Source organism: Triticum aestivum, chromosome 7A, assembly GCF_018294505.1.
Source record: "Triticum aestivum cultivar Chinese Spring chromosome 7A, IWGSC CS RefSeq v2.1, whole genome shotgun sequence".
Taxonomy (NCBI): Eukaryota; Viridiplantae; Streptophyta; class Magnoliopsida; order Poales; family Poaceae; genus Triticum; species Triticum aestivum.
In genome coordinates, this window is record NC_057812.1 from 146,805,305 (window position 1) to 146,827,378 (window position 22,074).

At 41.7% G+C, this 22,074-nt stretch overlaps 1 protein-coding gene across 1 annotated transcript; it reads left to right on the plus strand.

The window, feature by feature from the left end:
- The first annotated feature begins 20,737 nt into the window (after positions 1–20,737).
- Positions 20,738–21,910, plus strand: LOC123152924 (glutathione S-transferase U10). The gene has a single exon (XM_044572293.1). The coding sequence runs from the start codon at positions 20,864–20,866 to the stop codon at positions 21,596–21,598; it is 735 nt and encodes a 244-aa protein (XP_044428228.1). The 5' UTR covers positions 20,738–20,863; the 3' UTR covers positions 21,599–21,910.
- Positions 21,911–22,074: the final 164 nt, after the last annotated feature.

Genomic DNA, 22,074 nt, shown 5'->3' on the forward strand with positions numbered 1-22,074 from the left:
ATAGGGGCTTATAGTTTTGCCTCCCAATGTTTTACCTCAAGGGTAATGTCAACAATAATAGTTCATGAAAACTCACATCCAATTAGCCATATATACCAGGATCTTTCCAACATACTGTGCTTGCCAAAGGATAAAATGTAAAAAGGAAGGGTGAAGATCACCATGACTCTTATGCAAGATAGGAGATAAAAGTAAAAGATAGGCCCTTCGCAGAGGGAAGCAGAGGTTGTCATGCGCTTTTATGGTTGGATGCACAAAATCTTAATGCGAAAGAATGTCACTTTATATTGCCACTTGTGATATGGACTGATAACCCACAAGTATAGGGGATCGCAACAGTTTTCGAGGGTAAAGTATTCAACCCAAATTTATTGATTCGACACAAGGGAAGCCAAAGAATACTCTCAAGTATTAGCAACTGAGTTGTCAATTCAACCACACCTAGAAACTTAATATCTGTAGCAAAGTATATAGTAGCAAAGTAATATGATAGTAGTGGTAACGGTAGCAAAAGGTAACATTAGTAAAAGTGATGTTTTTGGTATTTTGTAGTGATGATAGCAATAGCAACGGGAAAGTAAATAAGCGAAGAACAATATATGGAAAGCTCGTAGGCAATGGATCGGTGATGGAGAATTATGCTGGATGCGGTTCATCATGTAACAGTCATAATCTAGGGTGACACAGAACTAGCTCCAGTTCATCAATGTAATGTAGGCATGTATTCCGAATATAGTCATACATGCTTATGGAAAAGAACTTGCATGACATCTTTTGTCCTACCCTCCCGTGGCAGCGGGGTCCTTATGGAAAATAAGGGATATTAAGGCCACCTTTTAATAGAGTACCGAAACAAAGCATTAATACATAGTGAATACATGAACTCCTCAAACTACGGTCATCACCGGTAAGTATCCCGATTATTGTCACTTCGGGGTTAACGGATCATAACACATAATAGGTGACTATAGACTTGCAAGATAGGATCAAGAACACTCATATATTGATGAATACATAATAGGTTCAGATCAGAAATCATGGCACTCGGGCCCTAGTGACAAGCATTAAGCATAGCAAAGTCATAGCAACATCAATCTCAGAACATAGTGGATACTAGGGATCAAAACCTAACAAAACTAACTCGATTACATGATAGATCCCATCCAACCCATCACCGTCCAGCAAGCCTATGATGGAATTATTCACGCACGGCGGTGAGCATCATGAAATTGGTGATGGAGGATGGTTGATGATGACGATGGCAACGGATTCCCCTCTCTGGAGCCCCGAACGGATTCCAGATTAGCCCTCTCGAGAGGTTTTAGGGCTTGGCGGTAGCTCCGTATCGTAAAACGCAATGAATTCTTCTCTCTGGTTTTTTTCTCCCCGTAACACAATATATAGAGTTGGAGTCGGAGGAGCTCCAGGGGGCCCACGAGGTAGGGGGCACGCCCTAGGGGGGCAGGCGCGCCCCCCACCCTCGTGGACAGGTGGTGGGCCCCCTGGCCTTCATCTTTTGCAGGTATTTTTTATATTTTCCAAAAAGTTGCTCCGTGAAGTTTCAGGTCATTCTGAGAACGTTTGTTTCTGCACATAAATAACACCATGGTAATTCTGCTAAAAACAGCGTTGGTCCGGGTTAGTTCCATTCAAATCATGCAAGTTAGAGTCCAAAACAAGGGAAAAAGTGTTTGGAAAAGTAGATACAACGGAGACGTATCAACTCCCCCAAGCTTAAACCTTTGCTTGTCCTCAAGCAATTCAGTTGACAAACTAAAAGTGATAAAGAAAAACTTTTACAAACTCTGTTTGTTCTTGTTGTTGTAAATATGTAAAGCCAGCATTCAAGTTTTCAGCAAAGATTATAACTAACCACATTCACAATAACTCTTAGGTCTCAAGCTTACTCATATCAATAGGATAATCAACTAGCGAGCAATAATAATAAATCTCGGATGACAACACTTTCTCAAAACAATCATAATATGATATAACAAGATGGTATCTTGCTAGCCCTTTCTGAGACCACAAAACATAAATGGAGAGTACCTTTAAAGACCAAGGACTGACTAGACATTGTAATTCATGGTAAAAGAGATCCAGTCATGTCATACTCAATGTAAACTAACAATAATGAATGCAAATGACAGCGGTGCTCTCCAACTGGTGCTTTTTAATAAGAGGATGATGACTCAACATGAAAGTAAATAGATAGGCCCTTTGCAGAGGAAGCAGGGATTTGTAGAGATGCCAGAGCTCGGTTTTGAAATAGAGGTGAATAATATTTTGAGCGGTATACTTTCATTGTCAACATAACAACCAAGAGATGGTGGTATCTTCCATGCTACACACATTATAGGCGGTTCCCAAATAGAATGGTAAGTTTATACTCCCCCTTCCACCAACAAGCATCAATCCATGGCTTGCTCGAAACAACGAGTGCCTCCAACTAACAAGAGTCCCAGGGGGGGTTTTGTTTGCAATTATTTTGATTTAGTTTGCATAAAGCATGGGACTGGGCATCCCGGTGACCAGCTATTTTCTCGTGAGTGAGGAGCGGAGTCCACTCCTCTTGAGAATAACCCGCCTAACATGGAAGATACAAACACCCCTAGTTGATACATGAGCTATTCAAGCATACAAAACAGGATATTTATTTGAAGGTTTAGAGTTTGCCACATACAAATTTACTTGGAACGACAGGTAGATACCGTAAATAGGTAGGTATAATGGACTCATGTGGAATAACTTTGGGGTTTAAGGGATTGGATGCACAAGCAGTATTCCCACTTAGTATAGGTGAAGGCTAGCAAAAGACTGGGAAACGACCAGCTAGAGAGCGACAACAGTCATGAACATGCATTAAAATTAATCAACACCGAATGCAAGCATGAGTAGGATATAATCCACCATGAACATAAATATCATGAAGGCTATGTTGATTTTGTTTCAACTACATGCGTGAACATGCGCCAAGTCAAGTCACTTAAATCATTCAGAGGAGGATACCACCCTGTCATACCACATCACAACCATTTTAATAGCATGTTGGCACACAAGGTAAACCATTATAACTCATAGCTAATCAAGTATGGCACAAGAAACTATGATCTCTAGTTGTCATTGCAAACATGTTTATTCATAATAGATGAATCAGGAATGATGAACTAATCATATTTACAAAAACAAAAGAGGTCGAGTTCATACTAGCCTTTCTCATCTCAGTCAGTCCATCATATATCGTCATAATTGCCTTTCACTTGCACGACCGAACGATGTGAATATTAATAATAGTGCATGTGCATTGGACTAAGCTGGAATCTGCAAGCATTCAATAAACAGGAGAAGACAAGGCAATATGGGTTCTTTTGTCAGATCAACAATTATGCATACAAGAGCCACTTCAACAATTTAATTAAGGTTTTCTCCTATCGACCCCAAGGAAAAGAAAAGAAATAAAACTATTTACACGGGAGAGCTCCCAACAAGTAAAAGAAGAACAGGAAATCTTTTTGGGTTTTCTTTTTAATTACTACTACAAGCATGGAAAGTAAACTAATTAAAAGCTACTCCCTCCGGTCCTTTTTACTCTGCACATTGGATTTGCCAAAAGTCAAACTTTGCTAAGTTTGACCAAATTTATATTAGAAATTATTAGAATCTATAATATCTAATAAATATAATATGAAAATATATTCCAAGATGAATCTAATGATATTGGTGTTGTTATGTGAATGTCCATAATTTTTTATATAAACTTGGTCAAAGTTGGATGAGATTGACTTCGGACAAACCTAATATGCAGAGTAAAAAGGACCGGAGGGAGTACAACAATTTTTTTGGTTTTTCTTAAGGTTTATTAAACACACAAGATGAAAGCATAAAAGGAAATAAACTAGCATGTATGATACAAATGAAAAAGTATGAGCACCGACATCTAGCAATGAGTGTGTGAACATAAATGTAATGTCGGTGGGAAATACATACTCCCCCAAGCTTAGGCTTTTGGCCTAAGTTGGTCTATGGCCACGGCTGGCCTGGCGGATATCCATAGTAATAGTTGGGGTCGTACTGAGAAGAATAAGAAGACTCCGATTGCCACTGGCTGGCAATCATCTCCGGATCCCACTGGTAATTAGACTGTCGTGAAGGATCAACTTGTGGTTCCGGCTCTGGCTCCATGGCTGGTGCAGGGTTCCGGTAGGCGTGAATAGCCTCTAACGGAACAAGGTACTGGCCTGCAGATAAATCAAACAAAGAAGGAGCAGGCAGGGTAATAGTCTCAGGATGATGTTTATCAAAGAACGATTTGTATTTAAGCTCACCTTCCCTATTATTAACAATAAAATCATGTGCCACCATACTTTTATAATCTAAATAAACACGAGGCAGCACCTTCTCTTCCTTCTCATAATGCCTAATAGGTATGTTAAAATGTGCAGCTAGGCGTGAAGCATAGATGCCTCCAAAGATGGGGCCCTTGGTACGGTTTAGACTTAACCGTTTAGCAATAATGCCGCCCATACTAACAGAGTTATCACCGTATAAACCGTGGAGCAAAATAATAATATCAGGGACACTAAGGTTTCCATAGTTTTCGCGACCAATCAAACAACGACTAGCAAATAATGCAAAATAGCATAGAACAGGAAAATGTATGCTAGTGATTCGTGCATCGGAAACCTTCCTTGTTTCCCCTACAGTGATAGTATCAATAAACCCATCCACATCCTCGCGATTTGGTTCCTCTGTCTTGCCCTCGAAAGGGACTAAACAAACCCGACAAAAATCATAAAGTGACATCTCCTTATGCTCATCATATAAATGAAACTCCACCGTAGGTGGTGAGCTCCTAGAATGGAAATGAAAGTTTTGCACAAAGATATTTGTGAGTAAGAGATACTGATCATGTTGGTCGTGGAGGAAAGCGGTGAGGCCTGCATTCTTAGCCAATTCATGAAAATCTTCATAAATCCCGGCTGCTCTCAAGAAATTATCGAAAGGCCATTCACTCGACCGAACCTCCACGGTGCGAGGCAGATTATACTTAGGCTTCGGTGCCTTTTCCTTCGAGTTTCGGCTCGATGAGCCCCTCAAGAGTCTCTTCATCATTTTCTGAAAAATTCTGAAATTTTTAGTAAGTTCAAAATAAAAGTAAACCAAACTCAATAATATTGATAGCAACTACTCCTACAAGTGCCTAGGGCCTATATCATGCATCAAAACTACTTTTGACCATATTAATTTGACATGCAAGCTCAAGAATAGGGTCACCTAAGCAGGAAAAATTTGCAATGAATAAAGCACTAGAACAAAAACTAATTGGACCAATGGAGGAGTCACATACCAAGGAACAATCTCCCCAAACAGTTTTGTGAGAGGTGCTTTGAGCAAGGAGATCGAAAATGGCAGCAAAACAAGCTTGGACTCGGGTTTGAGCTGGTTATTCGTGTTTGGGGGGGGGAGAAGGAGTGTGTGGGTGAAAGGATAAGTGGAGGAGGGCCACTGTGGGCCCACGAGGCAGGGGGCGCACCCAGGGGGGTAGGGCGCGCCCTCCACCCTCGTGGGCAGGTGGTTGACCCCCCTGTTGTGTTCTTAGTGCCAAATATTCTCAAATATTCCAAAAAATCATATTTAAATTTCAGGGCATTTGGAGAACTTTTATTTTCAGGGTATTTTTATATTGCACGGATAATCAGATAACAGACAGAAAAAATACTATTATTATTTTATTTAATATAAATAATAGAAAGTAAAAGGAGGGTACAATAGGTTGTGCCTTCTAGTTTCATCCATCTCAGGATCATCAAAAGGAATCCACTAACAAGGTTGATCAAGTCTTGTTAATGAACTCATTCCGAATAACATGGAACCGGAGAAATTGCGAATAACACTATGTTACCTCAACGGGGATATGCACATCCCCAATAATAAGAATATCATATTTCTTCTTGACAGTAGGAAGAGGAAATTCAAAACCTCCAAATATAATCGATGGAATTTTTCCAATAGAGTTGATACTATGAACTTGAGGTTGTTTCCTCGGAAAGTGTACCGTGTGCTTATTACCATTAACATGAAAAGTGACATTGCCTTTAGTGCAATCAATAACATCCCCTGCAGTATTCAAAAAGGGTCTTCCAAGAATAATAGACATACTATCGTCCTCGGGAATATCAAGAATAACAAAGTCCGTTAAAATAGTAACGTTTGCAACTACAACAGGCACATCCTCACAAATACCGACAGGTATAGTAGTTGATTTATCAGCCATTTGCAAAGATATTTCAGTAGGTGTCAACTTATTCAAATCAAGTCTACGATATAAAGAGAGAGGCATAACACTAACACCGGCTCCAAGATCACATAAAGCAGTGTTAACATAGTTTCTTTTAATGGAGCATGGTATAGTGGGTACTCCTGGATCTCTAAGTTTCTTTGGTATTCCACCCTTAAAAGTATAATTAGCAAGCATGGTGGAAATTTCAGCTTCCGGTATCTTTCTCTTATTTGTAACAATATCTTTCATGTACTTAGCATAAGGATTCATTTTGAGCATATCAGTTAATCGCATACGCAAAAAGATAGGTCTATTCATTTCAGCAAAGCGCTCAAAATCCTCATCATCCTTTTTCTTGGATGGTATGGGAGGAAAAGGCATGGGTTTCTGAACCCAAGGCTCTCTTTCCTTACTGTGTTTCCTAGCAACAAAGTCTTTCTTATCATAATGTTGATTCTTTGATTGTGGGTTATCAAGATCAACAACAGGTTAAATTTCTATATCATTATCATTACTAGGTTGAGCATCATCATGAACATTATCACTAGTTTCAGGTTCATTACCAGATTGAGTTTCAGCATCAGAAATAGAAATATCATTTGGATTCTCAGGTGTTTCAGTAATAGGTTCACTAGAAGCATGCAAAGTCCTATCATTTTTCTTTTTTCTTACTATCCAATTCATTGAGCAAATCATTTTGAGCTTTAAGTACTTGTTCTACTTGAGTGATAACCATAGAAGCATGTTTACTAATAAGTTTAAGTTCACCTTTTACATTATCCATATAATCACCCAAGTGTTCAAGCATATTTGAATTGTATTTCAATTGTCTACCAAAATAAGCATTAAAGTCTTCTTGCTTAGCCATAAATTTATCAAACTCATCTAAGCATGGGCTAGCAAATTTAGTAAACGAGATTTTAGCTTTATCATATATATAGAGAGAATTTACCTTTACTACCTGTGTCGGGTTATCAAGACCATGAGTTTCTTTAATAGGTAATGGATTAAGATCATATGTTTCTTCAACAGGTGGTAAATTAAGACCATGTGTTTCTTCAATAGGAGGTAAATTCTTAACATCTTCAGCTTTAATACCTTTTTCTTTCATAGATTTCTTTGCCTCTTGCATATCTTCAGGACTGAGAAATAGAATACCCCTCTTCTTCGGAGTTGGTTTAGGAATAGGCTCCGGAGGTGTCCAATTATTTTCATTTGTCAACATATTATTCGATAGAATTTCAGCTTCATCCGATGTTTTTTCCCTGAAAACAGAACGAGCACAACTATCCAGGTAATCTCTGGAGGCATCGGTTAGTCCATTATAAAAGATATCAAGTATTTCATTTTTCTTAAGAGGATGATCAGGCAAAGCATTAAGTAATTGGAGAAGCCTCCCCAAGCTTGTGGGAGACTCTCTTCTTCAATTTGCACAAAATTATATATATCCCTTAAAGCAGCTTGTTTCTTATGAGCAGGGAAATATTTAGCAAAGAAGTAATAAATCATATCCTGGGGACTACGCACACAACCAGGATCAAGAGAATTTTAAACCATATCTTAGCATCACCCTTTAATGAGAACAGAAATATTTTAAGGATATAAAATTAACGAGTTCTCTCATTAGTATTGAACAAGGTGGCTATATCATTTAACTTAGTAAGATGTGCAACAACAGTTTCAGATTCATAGCCATGAAAAGGATCAGATTCAACCAAAGTAATTATATCAGGATCGACAGAGAATTCATAATCCTTATCAGTAACACAAATAGGTGAAGTAGCAAAAGCAGGGTAAGGTTTCATCCTAGCATTTAGAGATTGCTTATTCCATTTAGCTAATAACCTCTAAGTTCGTATCTATCTTTGCAAGCTAAAATAGCTAAAGAAGCTTCTTTATCAAAAACATAACCCTCAGGAATAACAGGCAAGTCTTCATCATCAATTTCATTAGTATTATCAGATTCAATACTTTCAATCTCTCTAGCCCTAGCAAGTTGTTCATCAAGAAATTCACCAAGTGGCACAGTAGTATCAAGCATAGAAGTAGTTTCATCATAAGTATCATGTATAGCAGAAGTGGCATCATCAATAACATGCAACATATCAGAACGAATAGCAGAAGCAGGTTTAGGTGTCGCAAGCTTACTCAAAATAGAAGGTGAATCAAGTGAGGAGCTAGATGGCAGTTCCTTACCTCCCCTCGTAGTTGAGGGATAAATCTTGGTTCTTGGATCTTTCAAGTTCTTCATAATTAATAGCAGATATAAATCCCAAGTGACTCAAGGAATAGAGCTATGCTCCCCGGCAACGGCGCCAGAAAATAGTCTTGATAACCCACAAGTATAGGGGTCGCAACAGTTTTCGAGGGTAAAGTATTCAACCCAGATTTATTGATTTGACACAAGGGGAGCCAAAGAATACTCTCAGGTATTAGCAGGTGAGTTGTCAATTCAACCACACCTGGAAACTTAATATCCGCAACAAAGTATTTAGTAGCAAAGTAATATGATAGTAGTGGTAACGGTAGCAAAAGGTAACAATAGTAAAAGTGATGTTTTTAGTATTTTGTAGTGATGACAGCAATAGCAACGGGAAAGTAAATAAGCGAAGAACAATATATGGAAAGCTCGTAGGCAATGGATCGGTGATGGAGAATTATGCCGGATGCGGTTCATCATGTAACAGTCATAACCTAGGGTGACACAGAACTAGCTCCAGTTCATCAATGTAATGTAGGCATGTATTCCGAATATAGTCATACATGCTTATGGAAAAGAACTTGCATGACATCTTTTGTCCTACCCTCCCGTGGCAGCGGGGTCCTTATGGAAACTAAGGGATATTAAGGCCTCCTTTTAATAGAGTACTTGAACAAAGCATTAACACATAGTGAATACATGAACTCCTCAAACTACGATCATCACCGGTAAGTATCCCGATTAGTGTCACTTCGGGGTTAACGGATCATAACACATAATAGGTGACTATAGACTTGCAAGATAGGATCAAGAACACTCATATGTTGATGAAAACATAATAGGTTCAGATCTGAAATCATGGCACTCGGGGCCTAGTGACAAGCATTAAGCATAGCAAAGTCATAGCAACATCAATCTCAGAACATAGTGGATACTAGGGATCAAACCCTAACAAAACTAACTCAATTACATGATACATCCCATCCAACCCATCACCGTCCAGCAAGCCTACGATGGAATTACTCACGCATGGCGGTGAGCATCATGAAATTGGTGATGGAGGATGGTTGATGATGATGATGGCAACGGATTCCCCTCTCCGGAGCCCCGGACGGACTCCAGATCAGCCCTCCTGAGAGGTTTTAGGGCTTGGCGGTGGCTCCGTATCGTAAAATGCGATGAATTCTTCTCTCTGGTTTTTTCTCCCCGAAACACAATATATAGAGTTGGAGTTGGAGGAGCTCCAGGGGGCCACAAGGTAGGGGGCGCGCCCTAGGGGGGCAGGCGCACCCCCACCCTCATGGACAGGTGGTGGGCCCCCTGGCCTTCGTCTTTTGCAGGTATTTTTTATATATTTCCAAAAAAGTTGCTCCGTGAAGTTTTAGGTCATTCCGAGAACGTTTGTTTCTGCACATAAATAACACCATGGTAATTCTGCTGAAAACAGCGTCAGTCCGGGTTAGTTCCATTCAAATCATGCAAGTTAGAGTCCAAAACAAGGGCAAAAGTGTTTGGAAAAGTAGATATGATGGAGACGTATCATGGACCTTTATTATGCAGTCTGTCGCTTTTATTTCTTCCATATCACACGATCGTATAAAGTTTATTTTCTCCCACACTAATAAGTCATACATATTTAAAGAGCAATTTTTATTGATTTGCACCGATGACAACTTACTTGGAGGATCTTACTCAATCCATAGGTAGGTATGGTGGACTCTCATGGCAAAACCGGTTTAAGGGTATTTGGAAGCACAAGTAGTATCTCTACTTGGTGCGATGAATTTGGCTAGCATGAGAGGGAAAGGCAAGCTCAACCATGTTAGATGATCCATGACAATATAATTTATTTCAGATGTTAGAAAACATAACCCATTATGTTGTCTTCCTTGTCCAACGTAAACTCTTTAGCATGTCATATTTTAATGAGTGCTCACAATCATAAAAGATGTCCAAGATAGTATATCTATATGTGAAGACCTATCTTTCTTTATTACTTCCTATTAATTGCAACGATGACCAAAACTATGTTTGTCAACTCTCAACAACTTTTATTCATCATACTTTTTCTATGTGAGCTCATTACTCTCCATACGATCCATATGATCTCTTTGTTTCTTTTTATTTCTTTCTCTTTTCTTTTATTCACTTAAGATCATGGTAAAAGAATCAAGCCCTTGACTCAACACTAATCTTTATTATATATAGCTCATAGACTCGATTACATAGAAGGATCATAAAGCAAAACTCACAACTAGATCATACTAAGAACTTTTATTCTACTAGATCAAGATATTACCAAAAGGATCGAACTAAGGAAAACAGTAAAGATAAAAGTGATGGTGATACGATACCGGGGCACTCCCCCAAGCTTGGCAGTTGCCAAGGGGAGTGCCCATATCCATGTGATTATGTCTCCTTTGTTGGTGAAGAAGGTGGAGTTGTCAATGATGGATAGTCGCACATCGAGCGTAGGAGGTCTTCTAACTTGCGGATAATGCCCTTGAGTGCGATGATATGCTCCTTCAACAAAATATTTTCACGTGTGAGATACTTATTTTGTATACGAGCTAACTCAATCATCTTGAAAGCTTCGATCTCCATTGGGGTAAGAAGATTGTGATCAAGTTGGAGGGTGTCTTCTGTTGCCGGAACTTGGTTCTCCATGGCCTTCTTGATCCCTTCATCCTTGTTGATCTCCATGGGTTCTTCTCTCTTCAGCTCTATCTTTATTAGCCAAGCATCATTGCCCTCATGGTTGGAGGAGGAGGGAGACGACATAGTGCCTGGCCTTGACAACCCTGACAGAAAACAGCTTGAAACAAAGACAGGAGATTTTTGCGTGATACGGGGGTCAAAACCTTCGGGAGATTATATAATGAATTTTTACCGACCAAAATACGTGTCGTGTAAGAAAACGGAGTCCGGAAAGCGCACGAGGTGCCCACGAGGTAGGGGGCGTGCCCAGGGGGGTAGGGCGCGCCCTCCACCCTCGTGGAGCCCTCGTGTCCTTCCCGGACTGCTTCTTATTTTTCTATTTTTCTAAATATTTCAAAATGGAGAAATATTGCCTTAAAACTGTTTTGGAGTCGGTTTACTTACCGTACCACATACCTATTCCTTTTCGGAGTCTAAAACATTCCGGAAAGTGTCCCTTATGTATTCCTCCGGGGTTACGGTTTCAATAACATTGGTTTCACCATTTATGGGATTACCTGAGATATAATGTTTGATTCTTTGACCGTTCACCACCTTCGGATTTGTACCTTCGAAGTTGTTGATTTTTATGGCACCGGAACGATAGACCTCCTCGATAACGTAAGTACCTTCCCATTTAGAGAGAAGTTCTCCTGCAAAAAATCTTAAACGAGAGTTGTATAGCAATACATAATCACCTACATTAAACTCACGCTTTGTATTCTTTTGTCATGCCATCTTTTAACTTTTTCTTTAAACAACTTGGCATTTTCATAGGCTTGGGTTCTCCATTCATCGAGTGAGCTAATATCAAATAACCTCTTCTCACCGGCAAGTTTAAAATCATAATTGAGTTCTTTAATAGCCCAATATGCCGTGTGTTCTAGTTCGAGTGGTAAGTGACATGCTTTTCCATAAACCATTTTATACGGAGACATACCCATAGGATTTTTATATGCAGTTCTATAGGCCCATAATGCATCATCAAGTTTCTTGGACCAATTCTTTCTAGATCTATTAACAGTCTTTTGCAAAATTAATTTGAGCTCTTTGTTACTTAATTCTACTTGGCCACTAGACTGTGGGTGGTAAGAGATGCAATTCTATGATTAACATCATACTTAGCAAGCATTTTACGAAAGGCACCATGAATAAAATGTGAATCACCATCAGTCATTAAATATCTAGGGACTCCAAACCTCGGAAAAATAACTTATTTAAGCATCTTAATAGAGGTGTTATGATCAAGACTACTAGTTGGAATAGCTTCTACCCACTTAGTAACGTAATCAACAGCAACTAAAATATGTGTATACCCATTAGAGGAAGGAAAATGTCCCATATAATCAAAGCCCCAAACATCAAATGGTTCAATAACAAGTGAATAATTCATAGGCATTTTTCACGTCAAGAAATGCCTATGAATTATTCACTTGTTATTGAACCATTTGATGTTTGGGGCTTTGATTATATGGGACATTTTCCTTCCTCTAATCACACCATCTACTCCTTCCTTATAAAGATGTGGGTCAACCTAGAAGTAATGTCTTAAATCATAAAAGAACTTTTTCTTTTGATGGTATGTGAAACTAGATGGTATAAATTTAGCAACAATATAATTAGCATAATCAGCATACCATGGAGTAGTACGAGAAGCATTTATGTCATTTAATTGTTCATCAGGAAAGCTATCATTAATAGGTAGTGGGCCATCAAGCACATTTTCTAACCTAGACAAGTTGTCTGCAACGGGGTTCTCAGCTCCCTTTCTATCAACAATATGTAAATCAAATTCTTGTAGCAAGAGAACCCATCTAATAAGTCTAGGTTTAGCATCTTTCTTTTCCATAAGATATTTAATAGCGGCATGATCAGTGTGAATAGTTACTTTAGAATCAACAATATAAGGTCTGAACTTATTACAAGCAAATACAACTGCTAAGAATTCTTTTTCAGCAGTAGCATAATTTCTTTGAGCATTGTCTAGGGTTTTACTAGCCTATTGAATAACATTTAATTTCTTATCAACTCTTTGTCCTAGAACAGCACCTACAGCATAATCACTAGCGTCACACATAATTTCAAAAGGTAAATTCCAATCAGGTGGCTGAACAATAGGTGCAGAGATCAATGCTTTCTTAAGTATTTCAATTTAAACAAACTATATATGTAAAATGCCATTGTTTTGCATTGTTAATAACTAAATATGCATGCATTCAATTTAAACAAACTATATATGTAAAATGCTTAGATTTTCCTCTAGTTTCATAATATGCCACTTTCATCCATGTTTAAAAATGTTGTTTGTTTAAATTTGCATAAATGGCATGTTAAAATGGCTCAATTCATAACTAAATAACCGTAATTCGAAATTTAATAAACTTTATATGCATCTTGTCTAGAAAAATGCATAGTTTAACATGGTGGCATTCCTTTGCATGTTTAATAACTCTAAAATTGTGTTTATGGCAGAACAGTACCAAATTCAAATATTGCATATGGGGACTTTCTGGAATTGTTGTTTGTTGCTTCCGGCCTCATTTAAATTGCCTAGATAGGTAGTTTTCTTATGCTTCACCTCTTGCCATATTTAATAACATTTAATATTGTTGGGTACATAAACAGGAGAGAACTAAATAAGTCATGTGGTGTTTTGTCAATTTGCAACTCGATGCATATTGAGCTCCACTTAACTTGTAGTTTTGTTTGTTGCAAATTGCCTTGTCATGCCATGCCTCTTTAAAACGGACATGCATCATACTTGGTTGTGCATTGTGCCATGTTTATGTGATGGTTGTTTACCATGTTGTTTGCTTTTTTCCGGTTTGCTTCTCTCGTTAGCTTCGGTTTCGTTCCGGAGTTGTGAGGTTTCGTTCGACTATGTCCGTTTGTCTTCTTCATGGACTCGTTCTTCTTCCTAGCGGGATCTCATGCAAGATGATCATACCCATGATATCACTTCTATCTTTGCTTGCTAGTTGTCCGCTCTATCACTATGTCTCGTTACCTACCACTTGTTTATCATGCCTCTAATATTGTCATGTCAAGCCTCCAACCCACCTTCCAAGCAAACCGTTGTTTGGCTATGTTACCGCTTTGCTCAGCCCCTCTTATAGCGTTGCTAGTTGCAGGTGTCTTGCAGGTTGTCATGTTGGAACATGATTTTGTTGGGATATCACAATATCTCTTATTTAATTAATGCATCTATATACTTGGTAAAGGGTGGAAGGCTCGGCCTTATGCCTGGTGTTTTGTCCCACTCTTGTCGCCCTAGTTTCCGTCATACCGGTGTTATGTTCCTTAATTTTGCGTTCCTTACACGGTTGGGGTTATGGGACCCCCTTGACAGTTCACTTTGAATAAAACTCCTCCAGCAAGGCCCAACCTTGGTTTTACATTTGCCTAACAACCTATAACTTTCCCTTGGGTTTTCGCGAGCCCGAGGGTCATCTTTATTTAACCCCCCGGGCCAGTGCTTCTCTAAGTGTTGGTATGAACTGAGTAGACTGCGGGGCCACCTCAGAGAAACTTGAGGGCTGGTTTTACTCATAGGATGTCTTATCCGGTGTGCCCTGAGAACGAGATATGTGCAGCTCCTATCGGGATTTGTCCGCACATTCAGGCGGTCTTGCTGGTCTTGTTTTACCATTGTCGAAATGTCTTATAACCGGGATTCCGAGACTGATCGGGTCTTTCTAGGAGAAGGAATATCCTTCGTTGATCATGAGAGCTTGTGATGGGCTAAGTTGGGACACCCACTACTAGGAAAAGGGCTATAGATGGAAATGGCACTAATGGCGCATCAGAAGGTGGTGCGCCATTAGTATATACTAATGGCGCACCACCTTCTGATGCGCCATTAGTGTTGAAACTACTAATGGCGCACCCTGCCTACGGTGCGCCATTAGTACCAATTTTTTTTTGAACTAGTGCGCCTGTCCAAACATACTAATGGCGCACTGTGTGTGTGGTGCGCCATTACTAGTTAAACTAGTAATGGCGCACCATGCCACAGTGCGCCATTACTAGTTAAACTAGTAATGGCGCACCATGCCACAGTGCGCCATTAGTAACCTTGGCCACCACTTCCATCGAATGCAACCCCCCCCCCCCCCCGTGGATCGCCTTTTCAGTTTTAAAAAAAATAAAACAAAATGATAAAAATGTCAAAAAAATAAAAGAAAATAAGTTTCCCATGTGATATGTGGCCTAGTTGTTGGGAAAATTTGCAAATATGAATTTTGACTTCATTTGCAAAATCTCACGAGAATTTGTAAAAATGGGCATAACTTTTGCATACTAACTCGGATGAAAAAGTTTTTTATATGAAAAATCATCTACTCGAAAACATTTTCAAAATCCTCAAAAACCTAACAGAAAAAAAGATACGGGGCTTTTAAGATCTAGAGAGGCAAAAAAAATCAAAAAAAATCAAACTTACTAATGGCGCACCTGCCCATGGTGCGCCATTAGTATCTTCCCTCCTTCAAAATTCAGAATAAGTCAAAAAAATAAAAAAAAAATTACTAATGGCGCACCTGACCATGGTGCGCCATTAGTATCTTCCCGCCTTCAAAATTCAAAATAAATCAAAAAAATAAAAAAAATTACTAATGGCGCACCTGACCATGGTGCGCCATTAGTATCTTCCCGCCTTCAAAATTCAAAATAAATAAAAAAAATAAAAAAAAAATACTAATGGCGCACCTGCCCGTGGTGCGCCATTAGTATGCCGTATATATGGCTGGTCCTCTCCTCCTCTCTTCATTTCATCTTCCCTTCTCTCCTCCTCTGCGGCGACCTCCTCCTACCTCCTCCCTCCTCCCCTCCCCTCCCCTCCCCTCCCCTCCCCTCATGGTTTCTTCTCCCTCCTCTCCGGCGACCTCCTCCTCCCTCCTCCCCTCCCCTCCCCTCCCCTCCCCTCCCCTCATGGTTTCTTCTCCCTCCTCTCCGGTGAGCTCCTCCTCCCTCCTCTCCCTCCTCCCCCCTCTCCCTCCTCCCTCCTCTCCCTCCTCCCTCCTCTCCGGTGAGGCAAAAAATCCCCTCCTCTCCGGTGAGCTCCTCCTCCCTCCTCTCCGGTGAGCTCCTCCTCCCTCCTCTCCGGTGAGCTCCTCCTCCCTCCTCTCCGGTGAGCTCCTCCTCCCTCCTCTCCGGTGAGCTCCTCCTCCCTCCTCTCCGGTGAGCTCCTCCTCCCTCCTCTCCGGTGAGCTCCTCCTCCCTCCTCTCCGGTGAGCTCCTCCTCCCTCCTCTCCGGTGAGCTCCTCCTCCCTCCTCTCCGGTGAGCTCCTCCTCCCTCCTCTCCGGTGAGCTCCTCCTCCTCCTCTCCGGCGAACTCCTCTCCGGCAAAAGACCATGGCAACAAGATCCAAAAACAACAGGAACAAAATTTGAGAATATTGTCGTGCCAAAAAACAAGCAAAAAAAAACAAGCAAAAAAAAACGAGCAAAAAAATGGGCAAAAAATCACGATCCAGATCTAGATTCTAAATGACGCATCACTAATGGCGTATCACAGGAAAGTGCGCCATTAGTATGCCGCGGTTACTAATGGCGCATCCAGTTGTGGTGCGCCATTAGTATCCAAAGCACCTGGCCCCTGGAAGGCATACTAATGGCGCACGTGGCCTATACTAATGGCGCACCAGTGGTGCGCCATTAGTATACCAGATACTAATGGCGCACCACTGGTGCGCCATTAGTAAAAATTACTAATGGCGTGCTGTTAGTGGCGCACCACAGATGCGCCATTAATGGCCATAATAGGTGCGCCATTAGTAGAGGTTTTTCTAGTAGTGACCCCTGCAGGGTATAAACTTTCTAGAGCCGTGCCCGTGGTTATGTGGCAGATGGGAATTTGTTAATATCCGGTTGTAGAGAACTTGACACTTGACTTAATTAGAATGAATCAACCGCGTGTGTAGCCGTGATGGTCTCTTTTCGGCGGAGTCCGGGAAATGAACACGATTTTGTGTTATCTTTGAACGTAAGTAGTTTCAGGATCACTTCTTGATCACTTGTAGCTTCACGGCCATTGTGTAGGTTCTCATCTTACTCTTACTTGCGTATGTTAGCCACCATATTTGCTTAGCGCTTGCTGCAGCTCCACCTCATTACCACCTCCTACCCATAAGCTTAAATAGTCTTGATCTTGTGGGTGTGAGATTGGTGAGTCCTTCTGACTCACGGATACTTCCAAACAGCTGCAGGTACCGATGATACCAGTGCAGGTGACGCAACCGAACTCAAGTGGGAGTTTGATGAGGACCTTGGTCTTGTTTCCTGATGATCAGTAGTTGTGCCCAGTTGGGATGATCGGGGATCTAGCATTTGGGGTTGTCTTCTTTTATTTTGGTTCTGTAGTCGGACCTTGATCGTACTCTGGATGATGTATGTTTAACTTATTATTTGTGTGAAGTGGCGATTGTAAGCCAACTCTTTATCCCTTTCTTATTCAGTACATGTGATTGTGTGAAGATTACCCCTCTTGCGACAAAACCACCATGCGGTTATGCCTCTAAGTCGTGCCTCGACACGTGGTAGATATAGCCGCACCGTGGGCGTTACAGAATGCCACCATGGACTCTTAGTTTCTTTGTAGTATATGCTTATGCTTTACTCGAGACATACATTTCCCTCAAACTACAAGGAATGATGTAATATAAGGAGAAAATCATATCTGTCTCACACCTACCTTCAATAGAGGTCTGATTCTAATCTGTTGTGCTACCATGTACAAACATTTACAAATTAGTGTGAAGATTAGAATCTTATTATTATAACCATTTATAAATTATGTGTACCTTGAACCCACATGCCATGGTACCATTTAATAACATGTACAAACCACCAAGGACTTTGCTAGATTTTTATATTTACATAGAACTAATATTGATCTAATATGAATGCTCTTTTTTCTTAAACTGAGTAGGTCATATAGATAGGAATGGAGAATTATTTCTGGAGTGGTCTGTCATAGTTAATATGCTCCAGCCTCAAATTTGAAGCTAGATAAGACTTTGTTATTTCTGTGTGTAGCTCACTGCTTGATTCACCTGTAGATAGAGCCATTCCTTGCAGATGCCTTCTCCTATATTGTGTGGTCAGTTTCTTCAAGTTCCGTAGACAAAAAAAAACAAGTTCATTTTAATTACAATGGCTCCTGGTTGAAAGCTTTTGCCTCTGTAATTGATCTGAGGCTAACCATTGACTTCGTGTAGCTTATTTGTAGGTTCTTTGCCATTAATAACTCAAATTCATTATGTGGTGTGTAGCTAGAACTGCACCTCAACTGGTAGGAAGCAACAGTTGCTAGCACATGCAGTTTCTTATCTAAATATTTTTGTTGTCAGTAAGCGAGCAAATATTGGGAGAATGATGAAATAGAATGGACCTATCCTGTTAGGATCATATGATCCAGTTCCAAGCTTTGATCTCTTACAAATATTATAAACAAAGCATCATGGGATTAGTTTTTTCTAAATCAGAAGTGAAAAAACAAATATACTTTAAAGTTTTGTTGCTTCATAAATGTTGATGTAAGCTTACCCTCACAGGTGCTTTGTTAGGTGACTCCCGCGCCTTCATTTCAAGTGCAAGCCGCCTCTCTCACTGTGCATTATCTCTAGCTGCACCACCGTCGACATCAGCTACCGGCTATACATATGATACATGTGTCGTGTTTAGTCTCTCTCTAAGACTTGATATGCCTTAGTTCTGATGATCCGACAGACTCTGCCTCTTTTGAAGATCATCCACCTTTTGGAAGATGTTCATCTTTGATTTCAACCGCTGGACGTGTCTCATGTGCTTCTGTTAATATAGACCCACTAGCTTGCTCTGCTTGCTATGTTTTATGGCTGAACACTCTAATATTGCAGTTCTGTTAAGTGTATTTCCTTTTAAGCAATTGGCGCTCATTTGGACTGCACACAGACGTTAATAAATAATACAACAAGATTAGTACACCCAGTCACGCAAAGGAGGCACGGCAGGGCGCGCCCCAGCCACTAGTACTAGTCAAAGTGACACCTTTTCCTTGATGGATGTCATCCACGCCACATTTTTGGCTAGACTTGAAAAAGATTGTTCTACCACCACTAATCGCTAAATGGGATATCATCTGTAGACCGAAAGACCAAGGGGGTTGGTATTGAGAATCTTAAAGTTAAGAACATATGCCTTCTTAGTAAGTGGTTGTGAAAGTTGTCCACTGAAACTGATGCCACGTGGGCGCAAATCCTTCGTAGTAAGTACCTTCAGACAAAAACTTTGTCCCAGGTGACAGTCAGGCCGACAGACTTACCTTTCTGGAAGGGATTAATGAAAGTCAAACAATCCTTGTTTCATAGGACAAAGTTTATTATTGGCAACGATGCCGGTACGCGTTTCTGGGAGGATACTTGGCTCGGAGAGACACCTTTGGCCATTGAATATCCGTCTTTATATCGTATTGTTCAACGACGCGAGGTGTTCGTTGCGACGGTATTTCAATCTATCCCCCTTAATGTTCAATTCAGACGGTCGCTAGCGGGCAATCGTTGGGAAGAATGACTCCATCTAGTTAGGAGACTGATAGAGGTTCAGCTTTCTCAACAACCCGATGAATTACGCTGAAAGCTGACTAGGTCTGAGTATTCATAGTTAAATCAATGTACATTAATATTATTAATTTGAGCTCCATTCCTACCTTCAAGCATGTTTGGGCGGTCAAAGTTCCATTGAAAATAAAAGTGTTTATGTGGTTTGTCCATAAACAAGTTATTTTAACAAATGACAACTTGATAAAGCGTAATTGGACATGACCTACTAGGTGTAGTTTCTGTAATCGGGATGAAACAATCAAACACCTCTTTCTTGATTGCCCGTTAGCCCAAGTTCTTTGGCGCTCGGTCCACATTGCTTTTAATATTACTCCACCGAATTCTGCCAACATATTATTTGGGACATGACTTGATGGGGTTGAGCGTGACTTAGCGAGACATATTCGTGTTGGAGTTTGCGCTTTGCTGTGGACTATCTGGAATTGCAGAAATGATTTGGTCTTTAACAGAACATCACGTATTTATTTTTTGCAGGTTATTTTCCGAGCCACGACAGTGATCCGTTCGTGGTCGCTACTCACTCTGATGGAGGCCAGGGAGCATTTGGTTACTGGATCTATCCGCTGGGAGATGGTAGCTCGGGATATCTTCAACCGGTTTGGATGACGGTCATGTAATAGGATAGACAATTAGTTTACCTATCTCTCTTTAGCCAGCCGGTTGTGGCGTCTTCGTTTCGGCTAGTTTGTGTATCTAGCCCTTTTTGGCTATGTGTGAGCTTTCTTTTTTAGTTTTTCCAGTTTGAGACTTTCAAACCTTTGTGGAACCTTTTGTTTTGATAATAAGATGGCCGTATGCATCATTTTGATGCAGAGGCCGGGAAGAACCCCTTTTCGAAAAAAAATCCTGAGAAGACACAAATCGAGTCAATGTTGACAAGCAGACCAGCTAGTCATCTTCTTGCCGAACAAGCCCGGCAACGTTCAAATATCGCCACTCCAACTGCAGTGTGCCGACACGTCCTCGATCGAGACTTAGCTAAAAAAGCATATCAACATCGTGAAGCGCAAGAAGATACGCAGTGGGATCACTATTTAGCAGACACGGGCCACGCAACGCCGGAAATCATAGCGCCGGAGGAAAATCATGGCAGCCCCCGAGGAGCCCAGGGAGGTGAAGCTGTACGGCGCGTGGGGGAGCGCCCACGCCGCCATGGCCCGGAACGCGCTGGAGCTCAAGGGCGTGCGCTACGAGTACGCGGAGGAGGACCTGGAGCGCAAGAGCGAGGCGCTGCTGCGCCTGAACCCCGTCCACGGCGGCAAGGTCCCCGTGCTCGTCGTCGACGGCCGCGCCCTCTCCGAGTCGCTCGTCATCCTCGAGTACGTCGACGAGGCGTGGTCCGGTCGTGCGGGGCGGCTTCTCCCGCCGCGGGACCGGCCCCGCGAGCGTGCCGCGGCCAGGTTCTGGGCGAGGTTCTTCCACGACGAGGTGTCGCCGCTCTCGCACCTCGTCTTGTTCGCGGCGGGCGGGGAGGAGCGGGCGGGGTTGGTGAGGGAGATGAAAGACCGGATGGCGGTGATGGAGGCGGGAATCCAGAGGGACTTCCCGCTCGGCGGCGGCGGCGGGGGCGAGGGGCCGTTCTTGCACGGGCGGGAGCCCGGGCTGCTGGACGTCGTTCTGGGCTCGTGCGCCGCCGGGACCAGGGTGCTCTCCTCCGTGGCCGGGGAAGAGATCGTCGAGGCGGGCGCGCTTCCGCGAGTGCACGCCAGCCTGGTCGCCTTCGACGAGCTCGCCGCCGCGTTCGGGACGAGCGTGCCGCACGAGAGCCTACTCGCGCGTCTTCTCGAGAGGAAGGAGAGAGCGCGCGGCGCGCCCGCGTGAGCTGTGTCTTCATGCCGGCGTGGCATCGACACGTACGCATGCTACGTGAAAACCTGCTCTCGAAAAGAAAAATGGAGCGATGCTATTCCTAGGTACTGCTTTTACAAAAATTTGTGTACTACTAGTACTAGTGATATCCGGTGACAGATCAGGAAATATGTTACTTGGGAGAATATGGGCGTTCTCATAGCTTAGCGATTACTGACCGTCGGATCCGTTTTTTGATGCGTCCTGGACTGTTTGCTCTCCCTCCTGATCGATATCGGCCGTCGGATCGACCCGGTGACACTGCTACAATGGAAATATGTTACTTGGGAGAACATGGACGTTCTCATAGCTTAGCGATTACTGACCGTCGGATCCGTTTTTTGATGCGTCCTGGACTGTTTGATCTCCCTCCTGATCGATATCGGCCGTCGGATCGACCCGGTGACACTGCTACAATGAACAGTCGGCTTTCCCTCGTTTTCCAGCGT